This window comes from Tribolium castaneum, chromosome 2 (assembly GCF_031307605.1).
Source record: "Tribolium castaneum strain GA2 chromosome 2, icTriCast1.1, whole genome shotgun sequence".
NCBI lineage: Eukaryota > Metazoa > Arthropoda > Insecta > Coleoptera > Tenebrionidae > Tribolium > Tribolium castaneum.
In genome coordinates, this window is record NC_087395.1 from 20,130,593 (window position 1) to 20,152,624 (window position 22,032).

General features: G+C 31.5%; 1 protein-coding gene and 5 long non-coding RNA genes across 10 annotated transcripts; 2 read left to right on the top strand and 4 right to left on the bottom strand.

Annotated features, from left to right (window-relative positions):
• Positions 1-1,218: 1,218 nt before the first annotated feature.
• LOC135265324 (uncharacterized) lies at positions 1,219-2,192 on the bottom strand. The gene is made up of 3 exons (XR_010332939.1): positions 2,001-2,192; positions 1,787-1,945; positions 1,219-1,730 (listed from the first exon to the last, which is right to left on the bottom strand). It is a non-coding gene; the product is annotated as an uncharacterized LOC135265324 (long non-coding RNA).
• Positions 2,193-2,276: 84 nt separating this feature from the next.
• LOC135265326 (uncharacterized) lies at positions 2,277-5,200 on the bottom strand. The gene is made up of 2 exons (XR_010332941.1): positions 2,794-5,200; positions 2,277-2,737 (listed from the first exon to the last, which is right to left on the bottom strand). It is a non-coding gene; the product is annotated as an uncharacterized LOC135265326 (long non-coding RNA).
• A 5,990-nt stretch (positions 5,201-11,190) lies between these two features.
• LOC135265322 (uncharacterized) lies at positions 11,191-13,759 on the top strand. 3 transcript variants are annotated; one of them, XR_010332934.1, is made up of 5 exons: positions 11,191-11,205; positions 11,346-12,853; positions 12,921-12,979; positions 13,033-13,531; positions 13,584-13,759. It is a non-coding gene; the product is annotated as an uncharacterized LOC135265322 (long non-coding RNA). The 3 variants fall into 3 exon arrangements; XR_010332935.1 differs by having other exon boundaries at positions 11,346-12,642; positions 12,709-12,979; XR_010332933.1 differs by having other exon boundaries at positions 11,346-12,979.
• Positions 13,760-14,815: 1,056 nt separating this feature from the next.
• LOC135265325 (uncharacterized) lies at positions 14,816-16,108 on the top strand. The gene is made up of 2 exons (XR_010332940.1): positions 14,816-14,929; positions 15,745-16,108. It is a non-coding gene; the product is annotated as an uncharacterized LOC135265325 (long non-coding RNA).
• LOC103314737 (uncharacterized) lies at positions 15,397-16,463 on the bottom strand. Of its 2 annotated transcripts, XR_010332936.1 has the most exons (4): positions 16,278-16,463; positions 15,896-16,224; positions 15,724-15,827; positions 15,397-15,598 (listed from the first exon to the last, which is right to left on the bottom strand). It is a non-coding gene; the product is annotated as an uncharacterized LOC103314737 (long non-coding RNA). The 2 variants fall into 2 exon arrangements; XR_511741.3 differs by having other exon boundaries at positions 15,724-16,224.
• Positions 16,464-18,322: 1,859 nt separating this feature from the next.
• LOC103314736 (uncharacterized) lies at positions 18,323-21,019 on the bottom strand. Of its 2 annotated transcripts, none has more exons than XM_008201478.3 (5): positions 20,855-21,019; positions 20,006-20,801; positions 19,433-19,727; positions 18,955-19,379; positions 18,323-18,902 (listed from the first exon to the last, which is right to left on the bottom strand). In XM_008201478.3, exons 2-5 carry the CDS (start codon positions 20,767-20,769, stop codon positions 18,485-18,487), a joined length of 1,902 nt encoding a protein of 633 aa, XP_008199700.1. In that variant the 5' UTR covers positions 20,770-20,801; positions 20,855-21,019; the 3' UTR covers positions 18,323-18,484. The 2 variants fall into 2 exon arrangements, with proteins under 2 accessions (XP_008199700.1, XP_008199699.1); XM_008201477.3 differs by having other exon boundaries at positions 20,851-21,019.
• Between the last annotated feature and the right edge of the window lie 1,013 nt (positions 21,020-22,032).

Below are 22,032 nucleotides of genomic sequence, written 5' to 3' on the forward strand. Positions count from 1 at the left end.
TAATAAATGACTATCATAATTAGTTAAATTATGACAAAAAACAGGGATATATTTTGGAATCTTATAATTTAAATTACAAATAGAATGTGCAGGTCCTAAAAATTCACCTGTTAAGTGACAATGATTACGAACTCTATCACAATTTAGACTTCCGTAATCTGTTTTGAAAGGTTCTTTACATAAATGACAATGGGTAGATATTTGAAAAACCAATTCATCTAACGGAGTCATTTCAAGTGGTACGATATGTTTGAGGTGATCGTGATAAAGTCTATTTACATCATCTTGCAACCATTTCACAAAAATTTTAGGAGCATCTTTTCCTCGATAAGTCCGATAAATTGATAAATTATCATTATATGCACATTTTATGTAATATCCGAAACTATATGGTTCATGTAAATGTGTAACAATTGTACGGATATTATCGGCTGAATTATCATTGCGTAAAGGTTTTAAAATAGATTCAAAATCGAAATAAAATACAAAAGGAACTTTAAGAGATTTATCAAAATTTTGAAATGTTAATTCATTACCAGGCACTTCTTTACCAAATTTATTTATAATCAGATCAGAAGTTGGTAATGTAGTGACAACTTCATTACAAGCATACTTACGATGTTTAACTAATTTTTGTTCACTCGAAAAAAATAATAGACAACCGTTACATATAAATTTAGCATGATTATGTTTGGAAAGTTGTGAACTTATTAATCGAGAAATGTTGCTTATCAGACAGTAATGTTTGATCATTCTTTCATCGTCTACGATAAGTAATAAATTTACATGAATGTCTCGTTTCTTAGAAGTTAAATAAAAGGGACCTATAATATCTGATACCCATTTACCTTTTTCATGATCAAAACGCTGCTCTGTTCCATAGACATTTACACTAATATTATTAAGTGCTTCAAATTTAAAAATATCAGTTAATTTAACCGGAAATGAAATATCTGTAAAATCTAATTCCTCTTCAAACTCACGATAAGCATCAACTCGATGTCGATTAACATTTACTTCAGTTGAATGAAGGTGTGCCAAAACAGACCATTTGAAACATTCATTATCATCATTATGAATATTGATAACCGCTCTCCGCTTCGCTATGTCCTTCGGTAATGGTATATATGTTGATGCACGTAGTGGATTGAATTTGTTGATATTAAGTTCCAAAAACAAAATTTCCATTAAATCCAACCTAAAAAATTTAATACAATAATATGTTTATAAATAAAATTGATATTACTTACCACTATCTTTTTCCAAGAATTCACTCATTTTGTTTTTTATGACGCCACATATTTCTTCCAGTTCTACCTTAATATTTGTCGATATTGAAATGATGATATTTTTAGTGTTGAATGATTTGATTTCGATAATGTCTTTAGAAGGTAAAATATATTTAGCAAAAAGTTCGAAATTAATTTTAAGTTGGTTAAATTCTCTCAGTTTTCTAGTTATTAAAGTGATAAGTTTATCTTGATTTCTTTCAAAAAAATTGCACACTTCCAAGTCATCTAGTTGTGAATTTTTCAATCGGTATGAGGTAATTCTTGATTTGAAGGCAACTTGATATTCTTCAACGAAATCATCATCATCATTAATTTTGGCGGAGATGACACTTTTATGTTTTAAAGAACGTAAATGGTTTAATCTGGATCCTCTGTAGTGACTATTGCATATTTCACAAAATTGATGAAATGAACATGATGGAGCGTTAGTAGTAACTTCTAAAAACAAAAACAAGTTATAATAATAATAATATAAAGAATATTTACAAAAATACCTTGTAAAGGTGTTCTAGTTGTCAGGCGGGCTTTTTTAGGAGTCATATCATCCGAATCCATTGAACACAATGATGAATTTGTAATATGACGCCTATAGTTATCAAATCTCGTAAATGACGTTTTACATCCGGTGCAAGTGAGTTTAGATAATTTATCACCTTAAAAATGCTCTTAATTAAAACAATTTCTATAACGTAAAATGTATTTACTTACTATGTTTTTTTACATGACGTGTTAAAGCATCTTTGCGAGTAAACTTGTTATCGCATTGAGAGCACTTGAACATGATTACTTTCATACACGGACAGTCGAAGTAGAAATGAATTAATCATTGATGCGATATGATTTTATATTCCATAAACTTTGCAACCGGATATTGTGGTTCCTTACGTAAAAATTCAAAAAATTCAAAATATAACTGATAAAAATTTAACGTTTTTAAGGAAAAAAACGTTTAGACAGGAAATATGATAACAAAAATAATCAGAATGAATATTATTTTTTATTAGACATAAAACAAACTACATACTTAAACTAACAAAGTCATACACCTAAATAAATTTTTAATTGCAGTTTTTAAGCCAAACCTAACGCTATGAACATCATAAAAACGATCCAACATGTACAAACAATTCCAAACATTGCTAAAAAGGTAGGAACATGATTAAAACAATTTTTTATTGAAACTACATCATGATCATTAAGTATAAGTCTCTTCCAGTCAGTATCAATATAATTACTATTGGTAAAAACTAGTCTTAATTTAAAATATATTACAGAGTTTGCTATAGAAACATTTTCATATTTAAATATTTCTATTGCAGTATTGCTCAAATAACCCAGATTCATCTTCTTCCATTGGTAATCAACATCGTTGAAAAATAAACTTTTCCAGAGAGGAGACCATCTTGTGTTGTTAGGACTTTCACTAGTGAAGACGATGTACATATCTACAACATCTAACGGTTTTTGCACGTACAACACATTTTGTATAAGAGTAACAAACAAGATGAGTGATGAGTTCAAAAGAGGCATTACACTTGAAACGCAGTGGGTTGTTGTTGTTGTTGTTGTTGTTGTTGTTGTTGTTGTTGTTGGCTTCCTGTATCATCTAAAATACACGAAACACAATTATTTATTGATGAAGGAGGACCATCAAACTGATCTTCGTCAAAACTGTTATAATAATGTTGTAAACATGGTAGATTCAGCTTTATATCATGATCTTGTTGATATGTTTCCGGTAATTTATGAAATATATCCATCAACTGGCACGGTCCTAATTTCAGTAGTTCCAGTTTCATTAGTAATCGAATATCGCTTATGGTTTTTTCAAAATGCAGCACTTTTTTTATAACAGGTTCTACACTCGTTGCCATCTTAAATGGAACTAAATTAGACGTTAAATAATTATATCGTATATATATTTCTTATTTATTAGGTAATATCTTTCATTTCAATCCAACTATTCTGATTATCTGGTAAACCTAACCATTTCACAAATAATTTAGTTCCTTTACGTCGAATCACTTTCTCAACTAAATAGACGTCAGGATATTGAGTTTTTGATAATTCCCAAATATAAAAAGCTCCTTTGATTGGTTGACCTTCTTTATCTTCTAGCAGAAATGTTACAGGATTGGTTAGATTAATCTTACTGATTTTAAAAATTTCCGTTGACCAATTGGGTGTATATCCTTTTTCAAATAACATCTTTTCTTTGCTAATTCTTACGAAATCTCCGACTTTAAATTTTTTTCTGTTTTTATCAACAATCTTTAGATGATCATATGCTGTTATGTCTCCTTGATTCGAAGCGTTTATCTCTGTGGGTTTCCTTCCTGTTGTTCGATGTATTGTAGTATTATAATTTTTGGTTATCTCTTGCAATTTATTTATCCATTTATGTGTCGCAAATAACGTAAAATATCGATAAATTTTGGATTTTAAAGTACGTATAACTCGTTCAGCAATTGCTGCTTTTTTAACGCTGTACGTACTATAGTGATTAATATTATAACGTCTCATCAAATCCTGAAAAGTGGTATTATAAAATTCCTTTCCTTGATCTGACTGTAAATTCTTTGGTATTCGTTCTTTTTCATTCTTCAGTATTGATTCCATAGCTCTGCTAACCTCATTAGCTGATTTCGATTTCAGTGGTCTGGTCCATAAAAATTTAGAAAAACAGTCGATTACGACTAAAATATATTTAAATCCATTATTATGATAAGATAAATTTTGCATTTCTGCTAAATCTACTTGCCATAAATCATCCAATCCTTTAATTATAGTACGTCTTCGTTTAAAATTCCTGCGTGCAGGTTTAAATATCTCGTTTACCAATTTTTGCTTTACATCACTAACTTGCTTTAGTCGAACCATTGCTTATTTACGGTACACTTCTCTACAATTTCCATGACGATCTGACATTTGACCTGGAGGACACTTGTTTTTATTATGAGGCATGGGTTCTATCTTTCACTATTTTCATATGAATCTGTTACTTTCCTTTTCTTTGATATAGGTACATTTTCAAGTTGATCTGTATCACCTGCTTTAGAACGTTTGGAAATGGTTTCTGGTTTTATCTTAATACTATCGATTCCTTCAAAGCGTTCTTCAAGTTTTTTTATTCGTCTGGTTATCTCATTTGAATTATTCATAAATTTTTTCCACTTGTTATCGATTTCATAATTTATACTTAAATGTTTGTTATGCAATTCTGATTCAATCGTGTGAGGAATTGTAGCAATTATATTATCAATTTTTTCATCAAGTATTTTGTACTTAACATTCATGGTTAAGTTTAACTGATTAAATTTATCCATCCATATAGCATCTGCTTTATGAACATTATTATTTAAATCCGTTAAAGCAGCTATTACTCCTTCCATCTTTTGGTATATTTGTTTACTTACTAAATCAATATATACCTTATTCGCACAATCTTTGTCTTCTGTTGGATCATTAATGTTACAGATTCTATGATGTTTTAAATCAAGGTCACCATCAGCAGTGAAAACAAAAGGTGATGGTGTAGATTTAAAAAATGCACTTGATGCTGATAACACTTTACGTCCGAATAGATCAATGGGCATTTCAACACTGAGGATTAACCAGAAAAAAACTTAAGCCTAATATATTACACCACATTCCTTTAATTCTTCTTCTATTGATAAAATTTCATTCAGATGGGAATTGTTACCCGCTTTTGTCGCTGCATGTAATAATGCTAGACGTGACACTAATTCATTTATGTCATCCCAGTAAACATATTCTACACGTTTATTAGTGAATAATCCTTCACCAATAAACGGAGATTTAGGAAATGAAGTAAACATTGGTTGCACAATTTGAGTATATTTTACACCTCTATGACCTTTTAGTTGTTTTGTGGGATCATTATTTTTTCTATGTGTATTAGAAATTTCAAGTATTTTTTTGTATGCTGACCGATCCTCTTTTGTAATTTGAGTGTATTTATCTTCAGGGTTTTTAAAAAATATTAGTCTGTATAAACCAGGAGTACCAGGAAATGATTCATTATCTAAAATTAAATCACCATTTTGACTGATTATTAATTCATGTTTACCCATAAATAGTTTATTCTCTTTTGAATTATATCTAGGACCAAATGTCTGATCACTGGTTTTCTCTAAAACTGCTTCTATTGCATTTCTCGCAACTGGAGGATATTGTTCTAAAAATTCATCTAAAATATGTCTGCTATTAATTAAATCATCCATAGTGTCAGATTTGGTTTCTTCATCTTCTTCTTTTATTTCTGGTAATGACTCATATATTTCTTCTGGTTGTCGCAGTGATGTACTAGGTTCATATGTTTCTTCAACTGGTAGTTCAAGTTCTTGTTTAATCTTTTCTTTTTTTGGTAGTTTAAGAAATTGTTTCCTTTGCTTTTGAATATGATGTTTTGGTCTTTTGTGTTGTTTTTGTTGTTGTTGCTGTGGTGGTGGAGATTGCTTCTCCAATTTTATTGAAATTTCTTCTAAAGGATTTATAACAGGCTGAAAAAGCTTTTTAATTGACTCATCCGCTTCACTGCTGTTTAACTTTATGGCTTTATACTTCTTTCGAATTGAATCAGCTGCTTTTAATATATGTCTTTTAAGGTTTTGATCTGGTTTGGTACCCATCATTACCGCTTAATGTTATAAACTAACCGAACAAATCAGAATTATTGTTTATATAACTTCTTATTCGACTGCTATTATAACGGGTCTCAAACTGATATTAACCGATCTCAAACCGATCAGGAACTGCTTTTTAACAGACATTAACCGGTCTGAAACCGATATTAACCGGTCTCTATCCGATAATAACCGCTCTGGAACCGGTATTAACCAATATCACACCGATACTAACCGGTCTGAGACCGATATTAACCGGTCTCTAACCGGTATCTAACCGATACTAACCGCTTTGGAACCGGTATTAACCGATATCGCACCGATACTAACCGCTGTGAAACTGATATTAACCGGTCTGGAAACGTTCTCAAATAGATATCACTCTACACTTGAATAAAATGATCAAACCCTTTTCTATATCGACCCTTATTTAATTCATTATCTTTACATATAACCAAAAAACCATATTGGTTTTTCCAACATTCCTGACATATTTCACAGAATTGTTCGAATTTCATATCAGCACCAACATGATCTTCATATACATGTTTTAAATTTAACAGATCTTGTTTTAATATTACCAATAAATTTGCATTATCTCGAATTAAATGTTTCGGTATTTTTGTATATGTTTGACAGAGATAGAAACTATCAATATTTTTATGCCGGCCCATGCAAAAGTAATCCCTTATCTTAGCTTGATTACACATTATGACATCATCAAATATAAAAATAGAGTTATTTTTTGCATCTTTTGGATCTAGCACGTCTTCATTATGTTCATACTGGTTATATTCCATTCCTTTAATTTTTTGTAGCACATCACTAAGCAGTTTATACTTCGGTTGATATAATGATTTACAATAAATATATATGTTTTCAAATTTCAATCCGTTGGGATCAAACAATAAAGACAATAATATGTTAGTTTTTCCTCCACCAGAAGGTCCACAAATTATACAACGTATTGATTCGGGTAAAAGTGTACCATGTCGATGAGACATTTTATGTTTATTATCAACATTATTATAATCATGATTTATGATAGGTAATTGTAATTTTTGCTTTAACACTTTCATTTTCATACTAAATTAAAAACATTTATAAGAAGGTTTATATAGGGAAAAAAGTTCAGTTAAATGTTGTCTTTCAAAGGGGAAGGACTATTAAATACTGCAATCAATAAATTACCTTTTGAATTACATTTACCAGGATATCAATATTGCGGACCTGGTACAAAACTTAAGAAACGGTTAGAACGAGGTGATCCTGGAATAAACAAGCTTGACAGCTTTTGTAAAACGCACGATATAGCTTACGCTAATTCCAACGATTTAAAAGATAGACATCAAGCGGATCGAATTTTAGAAGATAGTGCATGGTCACGTGTTAAGTCTAAAGACGCTTCATTTGGTGAAAAAGCAAGTGCCTGGTTTGTAACTAACGCAATGAAAGTCAAAAGGAAATTAGGTATGGGAATCCAAAGGAAAAAATCGAAAAGGAAGACAAAGAAATCTAGAAAGAGGACACAGAAAAAACAACAACCTTTTCATAAAGCTCTTTTATCAAATTTAGAAAATAAGGGATATGATAATATAAAATCTGCATTATCAGCTGCTCGTATAGCAGTTAGAAAATCTGGAGGTCGTAAGCGTATAAAAATTCCTCGTATTATACCTATAAAAACAGGAGGATTTTTACCATTGTTACCATTAATTTTTGGAGGACTTAGTGCCTTAGGGGCTATGGGCGGAGGTGCTGCTGCTATAACTAAAGCTGTAAATGATGCTAAAGCAGCGAAACAGAAATTAGATGAGAATAAACGTCATAATAAAGTACTGGAAGATATCGCTATCGGGAAGGCGGGAAGTGGTTTATATCTTCGAAAGCAACCACGAGGTTATGGATTGTATTTACGTAAATTTCCAAAAAACTACCAATAAAACTGCCTAATAGGGCACTAACTGATAATGATTTAAGAAGATATGCTAAATTATTAAAACTACCCAAATTTAAAGGCGTTTTTATGAGAGATGAATTAATTCATATGAAACCTGATAAGACAGAATGTGCTATCATTAATTTGGACTCTAAAAAAGGATCCGGAACTCATTGGGTTTGTTATAGAAAAACAAATAAACAGGTTGATTATTTTGATAGTTATGGAAATCTAAAGCCACCTCTAGAATTAGTACGATACTTAGGAAATTGTAATATTTACTTTAATCATGATCGTTATCAATTTTTATCATATAATTGCGGACATTTATGTTTGATGTTTTTACATAATAAAAGATGAGATAATCATGTATTTTATTCAGTCATGTATAAGACATTCTCCCTAACAGGTGTTGAAAGTACGCTGTCTGAACACTATGAGCCACCCATTGACCTTGAAGAAAATTCGAATTATTCTATAGCTTTAATCGGTTTTTATACTAACAATAATATACCAAATATAGAAGAGGGTACAAATAAATTTTATTATTTTGCTCCGAACACTACTGAAGAAAAAGTGATAACATTTCCGAAAGGTGCTTATGAAATAGCTGCTATAGAAAAATATATACAAATTATTCTTAGTGGACGATCTGCAACTGATGCTCAAAAACAGAATACATTTTCATTGAAGGCTAACGAAAACACATTAAAGTGTGAGATATTTAGTATTTACGACATTAATTTCGCTCACGAAGATAGTATTGGTAAATTGTTAGGTTTTTCTAAAAGGAAACTTAAAGCAAGACAATTACATGAAAGTGATTTACCTGTTAACATAATTAAGGTTAATACAATACGTATCGAGTGTAATATTGTAAGAGGTTCTTTCTACAAAAACAAAGAATCTCATACTCTTTATGAAACTGCTTTAAGTGTTAGTCCAGCCGAACAGATTTTTGTGGAACCATTAAATCCTATTTATTTACCTATCATTAATAGATCCAATATACCTAACCTAACTATTGATATTGTTGATCAAGACCATTGTCCTATAGATTTTAACGGTCAAACAATCAATATTCGTCTTGCTCTGAAAAAAGAAGCATAAACATGGGTTTAGTGTTTCAAAATCAATATAAAAAATCATACAATCCATCAAATTATCAGTCAGTATCTTGTCATCAGTCGACATTATCACATCAGAGCGTGCAGATTCTTAAATCGTTAGGATATAATGTCCGCCAGCAAACTTCAGGTTTACAGTTCACCGGAAATAGACGACAGCATAAGTAAAGAGGAAGAACATACATATAGTCCGCAAGTAAGATCTTTCGATAACAATGATGAAATCGAAATTATAATTAATCAGAGAGATATTTGGATTTCTCTCTTTGAATCATTTATACAAGTGGACGGTGAGTTCATACCAGATCCGGTACCGGAAACTGGCGGTGGAAATGTAACCTTGACTAATAATGCAGCAGCATATTTATTTGAGAATGTAAGCTATGAATTGAATAATGTTGAGTTAGATAGTGTACGTGAAGTCGGAACAGTATCTACAATCAAAACTTTTCTATGTTATGGCAAAGATGAAGTAAGAGCATTAACTCTCGCTGGATGGAATGATCAAGAAAGTCAACAACTGAAGACATTTAATGAAACTGATAATACGTTTTCATTTAGAATCCCTTTATCTTATCTGTTAAATTTACCATTTGATTATCATCGGATAGTTAGCGGTCATCAAAAACTTCGATTAATACGAAGTCGTAACGATGCTAATTGTTTCATTTCTACCGGAACGAGAAAAGCGACACTTAAGATTAACAATATTGAATTAAAAGCAAAACATGTTTACCCAAATGATGAAATTAAATTAACTATATTAGAAGGGATCAACAAAGATCGTGTTATATCGTTACCGTTCAGAAAATGGGAAATTCATGAACTTCCATCAGTTCGACAAACTAATAACGACATCTGGAGAGTTAAAACATCTACTCAATTAGAAAGACCAAGATTTATTATCGTTTGCTTTCAAACAAACCGAAAAAATAATCCAAAGTCTGATGTTACTCTATTTGATCATTGTGATGTAAGAAGCGTACGTTTATGGTTGAATTCAAATGTTTATCCATATGAAACATGGAAACTACAATTTGCTAAAAATAAATATTTAGAAGCATATCAAGCTTACGTTGATTTTTATAAGGAATTTAATGGAAAAGATCGTGCTGAACCTATATTAAGCTATACAGATTATACAAAAAGACCGATATTTGTATTAGACTGTTCCAAGCAAAACGAAGCAATTCGAAGTTCCACCATTGATATCAGCTTAGAATTTGAAAGCGATAATAATTTCCCAGCCGATACAAGAGCTTATTGTATTATCATTCATGATAGAATAATGCAGTACTATCCGTTAACAGGAATAATTAGACAACTGATATAAGGATGAAAAAAAGTGTTACTATAAGTGATAGTGCTCCGGAAGTACATAATCTAATAGTTTGGTCATATGCTTATCAAGATGCTAGAAAAGGAAACTATTGGATACAATGCGCTGCAGACAGAGAAAGGTTTAAGTTTAGAATTAATCAAATGAAAAATATTTTAAAGGAGATCTTAAATTCTGCTCATCGTGAACAAATTTTTCAGTCTAGATTTAAGTGTTCAACATGAAGGTAGTAGTGATTGATGTTCAAGGATTTTATATACCTGAATTCATCGTTAAAGAATTAACAATATTTGATGGACATCGAACTGGTCACTATTTGTTTAAATCACCGGTGCCGTTTCGTCAACTAAGTGCAGATGTAAAAAAACAAGTGAAATATTTAGAATTAAATCATCATCTATTACGTTACAACAGTGGAAATATCGACTATGAAAATATTTATAACATACTAGAAGAAAATATTATCGATGATGTTATCGATATTATTTACGTAAAAGGAAGCGTTAAAGAGGATTTTTTAAGACAATTTTTCGATTCAAAGGACTTTTACCCTAGGATCATCAATTTGGAGGAAGCAAACTCTTGTCCAAAATTGCAACCACAACTTCCGTTATGTATGCATCATTACTTAAAAACTAAAATATGTATCTGTAGTCTTAATAATGTACGGTTTATTTATAATTATGTAATTCAGAATTTACCGAAATAAACGTTTAAAGTTTTAATCTCGTTTCCTTCTCCTACTTCATTAACCTGCCCTCTCCACTCTAGTTAAGATTACAAAAAGTATAAAGGGATCAACTTTTAGTGTGTGAAATAATTTTTATTGAAATATCAACAGTCAACACAACCATCATGTCTAGTAAGTAGAAATAATTTTTACATTATTTTATTTTAAATTTTTTCCGAATCAATTGTTTGAAATTTAATTACAACACTTCATCATCAGTCTTAATAAATTAATGTAATCTATTTATTAAATTTCTCTTTCTTTTGTTACAGAACATCCCGCAGGTTACTATGGGGACTATAACCCAGATTTGGTTGTTAACCACGCTGGGTTAACCGAAGAGGAGGTGGACCACCTCCTCACCCAAATTCCCGCGGGCACCTTCGAGTGGGTTTCCCTTATTAACATCTATCTGCGACTGGAACCGCCCCCATCCCTTGGAGGTTATTTTGATATTTTTACCGTGGGGCGCTTGACCGCCGCGATAGACACCGATGAGGAGCGGGGTATAATTGACATTTGGGTATGGGTACATTAAACCTCATACATGTTGGATCGTTTTATGATGTTCATAGCGTTTTTTATGATGTTCATAGCGTTAGGTTTGGCTTAAAAACTGCAATTAAAAATTTATTTAGGTGTATGACTTTTTTAGTTTAAGTATGTAGTTTGTTTTATGTATAATAAAAAATAATATTCATTCTGATTATTTTTGTTATCTTATTTCCTGTCTAACGTTTTTTTCTTGTAAATTTATGAATCAAAAATTTTATAAATATCCAGTTGTATTTGATTATTAATTTATCGTTACAATCATTTTCCCCAAAAAATTTATATCCAATAGTTTACAAACAATATATACATTTCTAATAGTTAAAACACATTTATACATCTTTTATAAAAAAAGTGGATTTGTTTAATTGAAATAGGTAAAAATTCATATCCAAAACCTTAATTAATTACTGGGCGGTTAACATTTTTTACCAAAAGATTTTGAAGAATTTACAACAATTTATCATAAACCCTCAACAGATGATATAGTAATTATTGTAAAAGCTGAAGTTTATATTTTTTTCATTATCTACTTTTAGATTTAAAACTAATTATCCGAAATCTATAAGCGAAGAATTTAAAATATCAAGTCCAATTTCGGCAGCGATAACAACTTACTCAGGTGGTATTTATCTTTTTCTCAGAGATAATACATATATTACATTATCTAGTTGCATCTCTGGATATAATGTTCCTGGTTTAACAAACGAATTATTTGAAGGTGTTCCTAATAAAATAACAAGGACATTTAGATATTTAAACGGAAAGCTGTACTTTTTTAATGAAAATAATTACTTTGAATATGATGAGTTTACTAAGAGTGTCATACAAGCGGGACCTAAAACTTTATCTATATTTAACATTAATTGTCCGCGAGAACCCATCTTAATTCAATTGAAAAAATTATCTTTTAAAAAGATTATTACACACAATGCAGTCCTGGTTGAAAATTTAACAGATTATACTCGTGAAGAAGATAGTTGGTGTAGTTGGTGTATTCATCAGTGTTTGTTTACAGTAAGTTTATATTACAACTTAATAAAACGTTCTTTCTAAACATCTAATTTAAACATCTAATTTCAGCTTCAGACCTACAAAAGTTGTGCCAAAAAGACGCATCGTAAGTTTATCGAAAATATTGACTTCGGCACAAGTTCTTCATCCACAAATTCTTCCGATTCAGACTACTGAATTCTTCTCTAAAACCAACATAAATAATCTTTTTTTGGTAAATTCTTTAATTTTTTAAATTTGTTTACCACATTTGATTGCTAAAAATGTGTTTAATTTTTTAGGAAAATTTTTATCAAATTTTTATCAAACAAAAAGTGCGTCACAAAATTCCTACGATAAGGTAAACCACAAAATTAGTATTAAATCATATTTTATTTCATTTTTATTTTTTAGGAAAGCGTGTTATCTGTTAACCGCAAAAATTGATTATAAAAGTTCCGTTTTTTACACATTTCACCAGTTTTATTAAAACTATCTTTGTGAGAAGTTGTATGTGCTCCGCTGTGTATTTTTGCATTTAAATTTCAAAGGATTCTGTAATGGCTGATCAACTATTAAATCTGAATAAAATTGCTGCCTGTGAATATACTGATACATATGTCAGTGCCAACGATTTGGAAGTGAACAAGAAATATAAAATCATCAATTTAACCAAGGCAAACACACAACATGGGGTTATGATGGTAGCATATCTGGACAACGTCGGTAAAGTTTTTTTACCTAAACGACTAACAGCAGTTATGAATGATACCATAATTACGACACTAATGGAAGGACTCGGATCTTATTTGATTTATATGGGACGTAAGCAAGCTAATGGAAATCAGGAACATGATGCCCACATTTTTAATTTCGAACGTATTGTTCACGAAGATTAATGTAAAATTTTTTGGTAAGTGTCATGTTCACCTCTATTTAAAAAACTAATTTATGATTTTTTTCAGGTTTCCAAAATAGACAGCACTATCCACTCTACCTACCTGAGGTTCGACTCCCCATGGAAGGAACAACAACAACAACAACTTTTTTTGCATTATATTTTAAACAAATAACAAAATAAACTTGGTGCGCAACAGACAAGTTAGGCAAACAACATTACAAAAATAAAAAACTACATATACTAGGTTTTTTTTCCTTATCGATAAAATAATGACTTTCCTTTATTAGTTATTAGTGACAAGCGCGATGATTTTCTGATATTTTGCTTAACTCAATACAGCATGTATTGTATATATACTTCATGTATTCACAATTGCACATTTCAAAAATCATATATTCAAAATTTCACAACCCCAAAAACCAAAAATTTCACAACCCCAAAAAGCTACTACTACTACTACTACTACTTGTTTTCTTGGTTGCATATTCGCAAACGGGCGGGGGGTGTGTTTAAAAAAAAAAATGGAGGCCAGCGCCATCTTTGATTGACGGCTGCGCTGACGGCAGCGCCATCTAGCGAAAAGTTTGCAGACCGTGGCGCCATCTAACGTGAGAATTTAGGCGGAATTTGTGACGACATCGGCGCTACCAACATTACACCCAATATTAATTTTTAAATAAATTAAAATTTTGGCGCCATTTTTTTTAACAAACAAACATGGCCGACTAATTTCAAATATTAATTTTGAAATAATTTAAATTTGGCGCCAATTTACCATTAAACAAAAATGACCGCCGCCGACTTTCAAACTTCCAAGATGGCGACGATTATTATTATTATTATTATTATTATACTACATAAATATATTTGCATCATCACAAATGGCGTCAGTCGGCCGCAGGCCGGCTGACCAGCTGGTCGCAGGCCAGCGAGCTGCGATTACGCGCTTGCGTCTGCGGCTGACTGACACAATTTTCACACATGCGCAGTAGAGGGAGGTGGAGGTGGTTTTTGAACCGGCTATCTCTATCTACTGTGGTAACTTATGTTGGATTTCGTTCAAGTCGATTTGGACGGCAAAAGCAACCGCCAACAAAGCGAAAAACAATAGGACAATTTTCATTTTTAATTCCTGTGCACTAACTTTTTCTAACTAGAACTTTTGGAAGAATGAAGATATATAAAAGACTCAAGTGTTTAAATAATTCAAGATAACTGTATTATCAGGAATAAAGGTGAAAATGAACAATGTCGTAAATCTTATCAATAAAAACAATCACTTTGCTCGTGTCAAATTCTTAATCTGATTTAATCATTTCGGGTAAAGTTTCTTCAAAGTATTTTTGTATTTTTTAGATTGCAGTATTACAAAGACTTAAAATGGAAATAAAAACAATTTAGCAATTTTGTGTAAGTATTTGTAGTAATCGACTATTATTAATTTAAAAAAGCTTTTTGTTTATTTCTATATTGATTTCGAAATTATTGAGCAATTCGTTTAAGGTTTTTTAGTATTGATTGGGATTAGAAAATGATCTCTTCTAATTTTTCTTAAATTCGTTGATCCGACTGACGAGAGATGAAAGATTTATGGCACTGGAGTCAAGTATATCAATATTGTCGTAGTACCTATTTTGAATTTTGAATTTTGTTTGCGAAATAATTATGACTAATATTTAAATTAAATAGATTCGTGTGTAATAACTGCAATCTTATCTTACGTAAAATTCTGAGAGTTTGTGAAATTATGAACTATGATTACTTTATTTTAACAAAAAGGAAATGATTTATGACGTCTGAACATTGTTCCAGAATTAAGTCAATCCCCGAACAAAGGTACATTTCAGTTAGCTTAGCTGATTAAGGATATTTTTGCATAATTATAAAAAGTTTATTACAAAGATACAAAAATAAAAGTCTTGAATAAAATCAAAAATTTGCAAAAGTATCAAACGGGCAGATGTGGATGTTTGTCCACGTAGTTACACCCACAACCACATTTCACCTGAATTACATTCGTTTTTCTTTTTTTGCATAAACTGAGGCACCTGATCATTTGTGGACATCGGAAAGCAGAATCTAAAAATTGTAAAAATTACTGTCACATGTTTTTTCTCGAGTTATACTGAAAGACGTAGAAATGTAACAACGTTATTGTCGTGGCGTAGCATTTCTAACACCACCCAGTGTATTATTATAATTACCTATTATTTTGTTTGTTACAGGAAGTCCTTCACTCATTAAAACACAAACAAAAAATAAGAGTAAATAAACTGGTATAGAATTAGACCTCATGGTGGATAAGGCTCTACTGACAAATCCTCGTTTTAGTTTACAGATACATATTTATACACAGAAAAATGTGTTTTTACTCACAACTGGGATTTTCTCAGTTTTACTTTTATTTTGGGATTTACAAATCGATTCGTTGCAGTAATAATTAAAATCACAAAGCGTAACCAAATTACGCGAAAGATTTATTTATTCATCACAGATTGCAATACATGATGTAATAACATTGATCTTGAACTTTGAATTAATCGAGATTTTAATTAATTGGACATGAAAATAAATAGTTAATTAAACACATTCGCATTTGCCTTCATTATTACAAACACCGGACAAATATTGGTTTTTTAGTTTACAATACAGTCTGCATAATTGGACGTCGCACATTAAACTTCTTCTAAAACGAAAAATATTTCCTAAAAAAATTACCAACTCATTGGGAAAATACGGCAGAAATGTTGCTACCCACCTGTATTTTTATTTGGTGTTAAATTACGTGTTTTTTCACCGTTTATGATAAAAGCTTCGAATCTTACTATTAATAATAAAAAAACAAACAGAACACCATATGCGATTTTCATTTTAAATGTAATAACTAATAACTCTCTGGCTTGACATTGAATATTGAATTGTGATAAATTTTCGATCATATATTAGTACCCTAATCAGCATAAGTAAGTAAACATGTTTATAATTACTTTTTTATTTTATTGTATCTACTAGCCGGAATTAAAACAGAGCTGAATTTGATAAGAAACATTAATAAATTGATGTTTTGGGGTTTTTGTTGGCAAGATGCGCTTCGGATTTTGTTTTACTTGCGGAGTTAAAATTTCTTACACTTCTTGCATTTAAGACAATCGGTTCTCAACTAAATGTTATTTACATTATACATAAGCGTTTTACAGTGTTAAGCTTTAATATTAGCTGTTTCAAAACTATGTTAACGCCAACGTCGCATCTTTATTCAAAATAAGTTGTTATAAATTATTTATGTACTTTAAAAATTAATAGCTGATATAATTTATAACTTTATAGAGAGATCTAACTATTAATAAGTATTTTCTTTTTTAACAACCTTATTTAAAAAAAATAATTTGGTAAAATGCAACGTTGGCGTTTACATAGTTTTGAAGCAACTAATACATTTGTATAACTGAATATAGCTAACGCACAAATAATCTACAAAATTTTTTGGTCGAAGACCGTTCTTGGGTTAATTTAAATTTTGATCTGATGATTTATTCACCTCTAGATTCTCTCAGTACTAATAAACTTCATTTATCAAGATGTACCTATTTTTTCGGGGTCTCTGAAAGCCTAAGATTTTCTTGTTATTTTACCGCACTGTTTTTTTAAATCCAGATACCGTAGAGTAAAGTAAGTAAATGTGGGCTAGTGCTTTAATATGGGCTATGAACATTTCCCGAAAACAAGTCGAATGAATCTATCTCGTCAGTCCGACACGAGATGCCCTTGGGATAGGACTTTGTTTTTTCCCACTGTCTAAAAATTTCCCAAGACAAAAATATGTATTTTACTGATGAAAATAAGGTCTAAATACTACGAAAGCGCTGAAGGGTCACACACAAAAATCTTTTTAGACTAAATTGCCAGAATTGCCAGTTAGTAAGTCGCAATTGCCAGATACTAAGTCGGAATTTCCAGATACTAAGTCGCAATTGCCAGATACTAAGTCGGAATTGTCAGTTACTAAGTCGGAATTGCCAGTTAGTAAGTCGGAATTGCCAGTTAGTCAGTCGGAATTGCCAGATACTAAGTCGGAATTGCCAGATTCCGACTTAGTAACTGGCAATTCCGACTTAGTATCTAGCAATTGCGACTTACTAACTGGCAATTCCGACTTAGTATCTGTCAATTCCGACTTAGTATCTGGTAATTCCGTCTTAGTAACTGGCAATTCCGACTTAGTAACTGGCAATTCCGACTTAGTATCTGACAATTCCGACTTACTAACTGGCAATTCCGACTTAGTAACTGACAATTCCGACTTAGTATCTGACAATTCCGACTTAGTATCTGACAATTCCGACTTAGTAACTGACAATTCCGACTTAGTATCTAGCAACTGCGACTTAGTATCTGACAATTCCGACTTACTAACTGGCAATTCTGACTTAGTAATTGGCAATTCCGACTTAGTATCTGGCAATTTAGTCTAAAAAGATTTTTGTGTGTGACCCTTCAGCGCTTTCGTAAAATACTGTAACTATTGAAGATGTAAGTGAAATAAGTACATTAATTTTAAGCAGTGGTAGAACTCATCAAGACAAACACTTTTTCTATGTACCATTTCATCTTTCCCCCTTATAAATTGGCGAGTCTTTTATGAAATACTCCAACAAAGAAAATTAATAACAAATAATAGGCCGCTGAAATCTCACATTTTGAATAGAATTGCAATAAACTTTAATTTAAAAAAATAAAAAAATCATTGGAAACCCCCGTTGTAGGTGCGAGGAAAGGTGAGAACTTTTCATACAAAACTTAGAATTTTTATTACACATGCTATATTTATTTAATAAATTGTTATTACAAAATGAACTTGATTCTAAACAAGAAATAAACATTATTTACGTTAAACACAAGCAAATGTTTAAAACATTTAGAATAGTACAGTACTAAATAGTAGATTTAGAACTGTACAGTGAAACTTCAGTGGAAATCTCCAGCCTCCAAGGCCTCAGTGGCTGGTTCGGCCGCTTCATTCGGTCCATTATATTGTCCATAAACTCCTAAACTTTTCAGAGAACTTACTACTTTATTTTTTAGTTTAAATGTAAGTCCCCCCAAAAAAATTCGAATAGAATGTTTTTTTTTATTGCTGCCAGTTTCTTCTGCAATTACAATACATTTATTCCTCTTTTCGGAGATTTCTTTTAGTTTGGGTCCAATGTGTTTACAACTGTACAATTTTTTGATGTCTTCTTCGATACTTTGGGAACTAACACTGAAATATGTTGGGAGTGAATTTGATGTCTCAAAAAATTTTGTTTTCAATTCTCTATGATTTTGTAGCATATGGCGAAGAACTTCAAGTTTAAGGTTGTCAGATTCTTCCTGATATTCCTCTCTAAAGTGTTAAAAAGTTTACAAATACCTGAAAATGTAGAAGTGATTCATACCGTTTAATTAAAAGGCTGATATATCCTTCGTAGGCATCATTTATAGGTACCACCGCACATTTTTTTATGAAAATTGCAAATTTTGCGGCACATTGTGCTGCAAAATCGAGCTCATTTTGTAACTCGTCTTTTCGCTGTGATACTTGTTGCATATATTGCCAAAAATCATCGAGTTTACTCTCTGTGGATTCAAGTTCTCTTTGAACAACAGGTACCAACACACTTTTTTGATGTTTTTTGGTTTCATAAAAAATTATCATATGATGTGAAGCTGAACAGTTGCATTTCTTGCACGTGCCATTAAATGCAATTTGGGAACAAAACCAAAGACCCCAGTGACCAATACTCTCTTCTTTTATTAGGTTTCCCACCCAAGGGCATTCATGACATTTTTCCTTATAATGCCATTTTTGCACACCTTCACTCTAAAAATCTATTATTATAGGCTGTACCTGTCTACAATTACATTAAAAAATACCTGATTTTCCTGCGTGGCACAGCTTGAATTGGTACAAATATTGGCTGGTGTTTCCAACTGAATTATTTCCAATTCGGTTTCAGTGATGTATAATTTATCTTCTAAATCTTTTTGCGTTTCTCTTACTTTGCTTATCTCTTCTTCGTTCTTAATTAAATTTTGTATATTGTCTTGTAAAAGATCAGAGATGTCTGATAGAGGTTTAAGAATTTCGGAAATTAACCTTCTTGTTTTATTTAGACTTACACTGTTTCTTGCATCATGTGGTTCCAGGGTATTAACGTATTCAATGAGCCTACATAAATATTACCATAATAAAATACAATCTGAGTATAAATGAATATAGGATCGTAGTAGGTATTAAAAATTTGCCGTTTCTTTCCAGGAAAGAAGGAAAGTATATGAAAAATTTGGTTTTACTGGTTGCCTGAGTAGATAAAAATTGGTATTTTTCAGAAATTTCACAGAAATAAAATAATTAAATGCGGCAAATTGAAATTCCATAACCACCTCAGTCCTACATTCTTTTCTAAACAGTCCATACAATATAAGTGGTAAAAGTATGAAACATACCGTGAAAATTCTTTCTTGGAAACATCCCAACTTTGCTTATAGTCCTCCACTACTTTGGTATTTAAGTTCACATTATTGTGTTTTGCCACTAAATACTTAATACTTTCATTGTCAAAACAAAAGATATTTGTATTTTTATGCAGTTTGATCTTTACATCTGTTAATCTTTCATTAATCGCTGTTATCATTCTTTTCAATCCAGGTAAGGTATCTCCTGGTTCATAATTTTGACTCCTCGTGTTTGTAAAAACGAAAATCATGTTGTGGCACGCTGATTTATGTAAGCGTGACATTATTTCTTTAATACAGTAGTCAAAGAAAAAGGTATTTCTGGTGTTCGTTGGTCTCATCAAAAAGCAAATGGCATGAATTTCACCTAATTCAGACAATTCATTCAAAATCATTTCACAGTGTTCATTGTCTTTAGATACGCAGTTTGTATCTCCCATCCCTGGAGTGTCCACTAAATTTATATTAAAGTCACTTCCCTCACATTTGAACAAGTACGAATTAACAGTTTGAGTGCCACTGCAACCTGCTTCCTGAATTTGATCTTTGTTTGAACCCACTTTAAATTCTAAATCTTGACCATTTTCATCGTAAATTGTCACCAACGTAGGTATAAGAACATTATCTGGATATTCTGCAACTGCAGCATCGATATCGTCATGTCTAAAATATGTGGAGAACATGTTGATAAACGTTGATTTCCCGACTCCCGTCTCTCCGATAACAACGATATTTAAGGTTTTTTTATTAGACATTTTGGAGGATTACAACTTTGCTATCGTTGTTTCTGAAAATAAAACATGGATCAAAACACTCAAGTACATTTTTTAATTTACCAACTTAAGTATTTTGCACTGTGTGTACCAACTTAACACCCTCAATCACTAAATGCTTTAGGAAATTCAATGGTTTCTGCTGGTCTAATAAGCACAGAATAACAGCACAGATCACCTCTCTAATCTGTGATAACAGGCTTAGAGCTTGGAAACTGTAAACGACCACGATAGGCGGAGCCAATGCGTACTTCATCGAGTGGGGAGATTGAGCAGTGGCGTAGCAAAAAACTATTCTATGACCAAAAAGGGTTTGAGATTTATAATTTGTAGTAGTTACGATTTCCTCTATTCAATAATAGCAAGATGAAATAGTAAAAATCATATCTAATGCTAATACACGTTGATTTCTTAGAAATACAAAGCAGAGAGGTCGAACAAATAAAAATACACAATGAGTAACGAGTAAAAACGCGTTTATTGCAAAAAATGTTTCTACTGGTATCTTTACTATAACTGGTAACATTGAAATGTTAAACTTTAAGACGAATTCCCTACAGATATAAATACACGCCACGCCACTGTTTTCTGCCAACATCCCTAATTTAAAGATTGGACTCGTCCGTGACGAGTTTTCGTCTCTGCGCTCTCCTACCTCCGTCGACGATCTGTCATTTTGCGGACTAATAAGCTCTCTCTCTTATTCTATGTTCTATGACTAATAAGTAATAAAACGTTGAAGTTATTTATATTCCCCCAGTGCTAACGTGCGCTGATATTTCCGCGTGAAATGTGATAGCCTGATAACACCTGTGTTATTTTTAAATTTTGGATAAACGTAAATTATTGCTCATATTCTTGCTCTCAAACAAGTTTTTCGAAGACAAGGCTCGTATAGCACACCTACCATGTTGCAATGCAAACGAGAATAAATCTGACTTTGATTTCGCTTCATGTTATAGTCGAGATTGTTAATCACTGGTTTATGCAAAGGGTTTATAGATACATTCAGAATGATTTTTTGAAAATGAGCCACCTTGATTATCTCAGGAAATAAACAAAAATTAAAAAATTCCGAGACAGGTCAATTTTTATTTACAGTAGAGTTACAGTATTTACAAAATTTTCCTCCCAATAGATTAGATTATGAAGTTTGTTAAATTAATTGGTACTACTGTAAAATCCTGATATATTGGCTGACGTTTTGTCAGGCAAACATCAATAAACAAACCCGGAGTCGGGTTT

Bases quoted from the DNA above. Each gene is read 5' to 3' on its own strand.
- LOC103314736 (XM_008201478.3), bottom strand. From the start codon at position 20,769: ATGTCTAATAAAAAAACCTTAAATATCGTTGTTATCGGAGAGACGGGA. The intron at 19,728-20,005 runs GTATGTTTCATA...ATATTTATGTAG, and splicing joins TCCAAGAAAGAATTTTCACG to GCTCATTGAATACGTTAATA. The intron at 19,380-19,432 runs GTATTTTTTAAT...ATAGATTTTTAG, and splicing joins GTGCCACGCAGGAAAATCAG to AGTGAAGGTGTGCAAAAATG.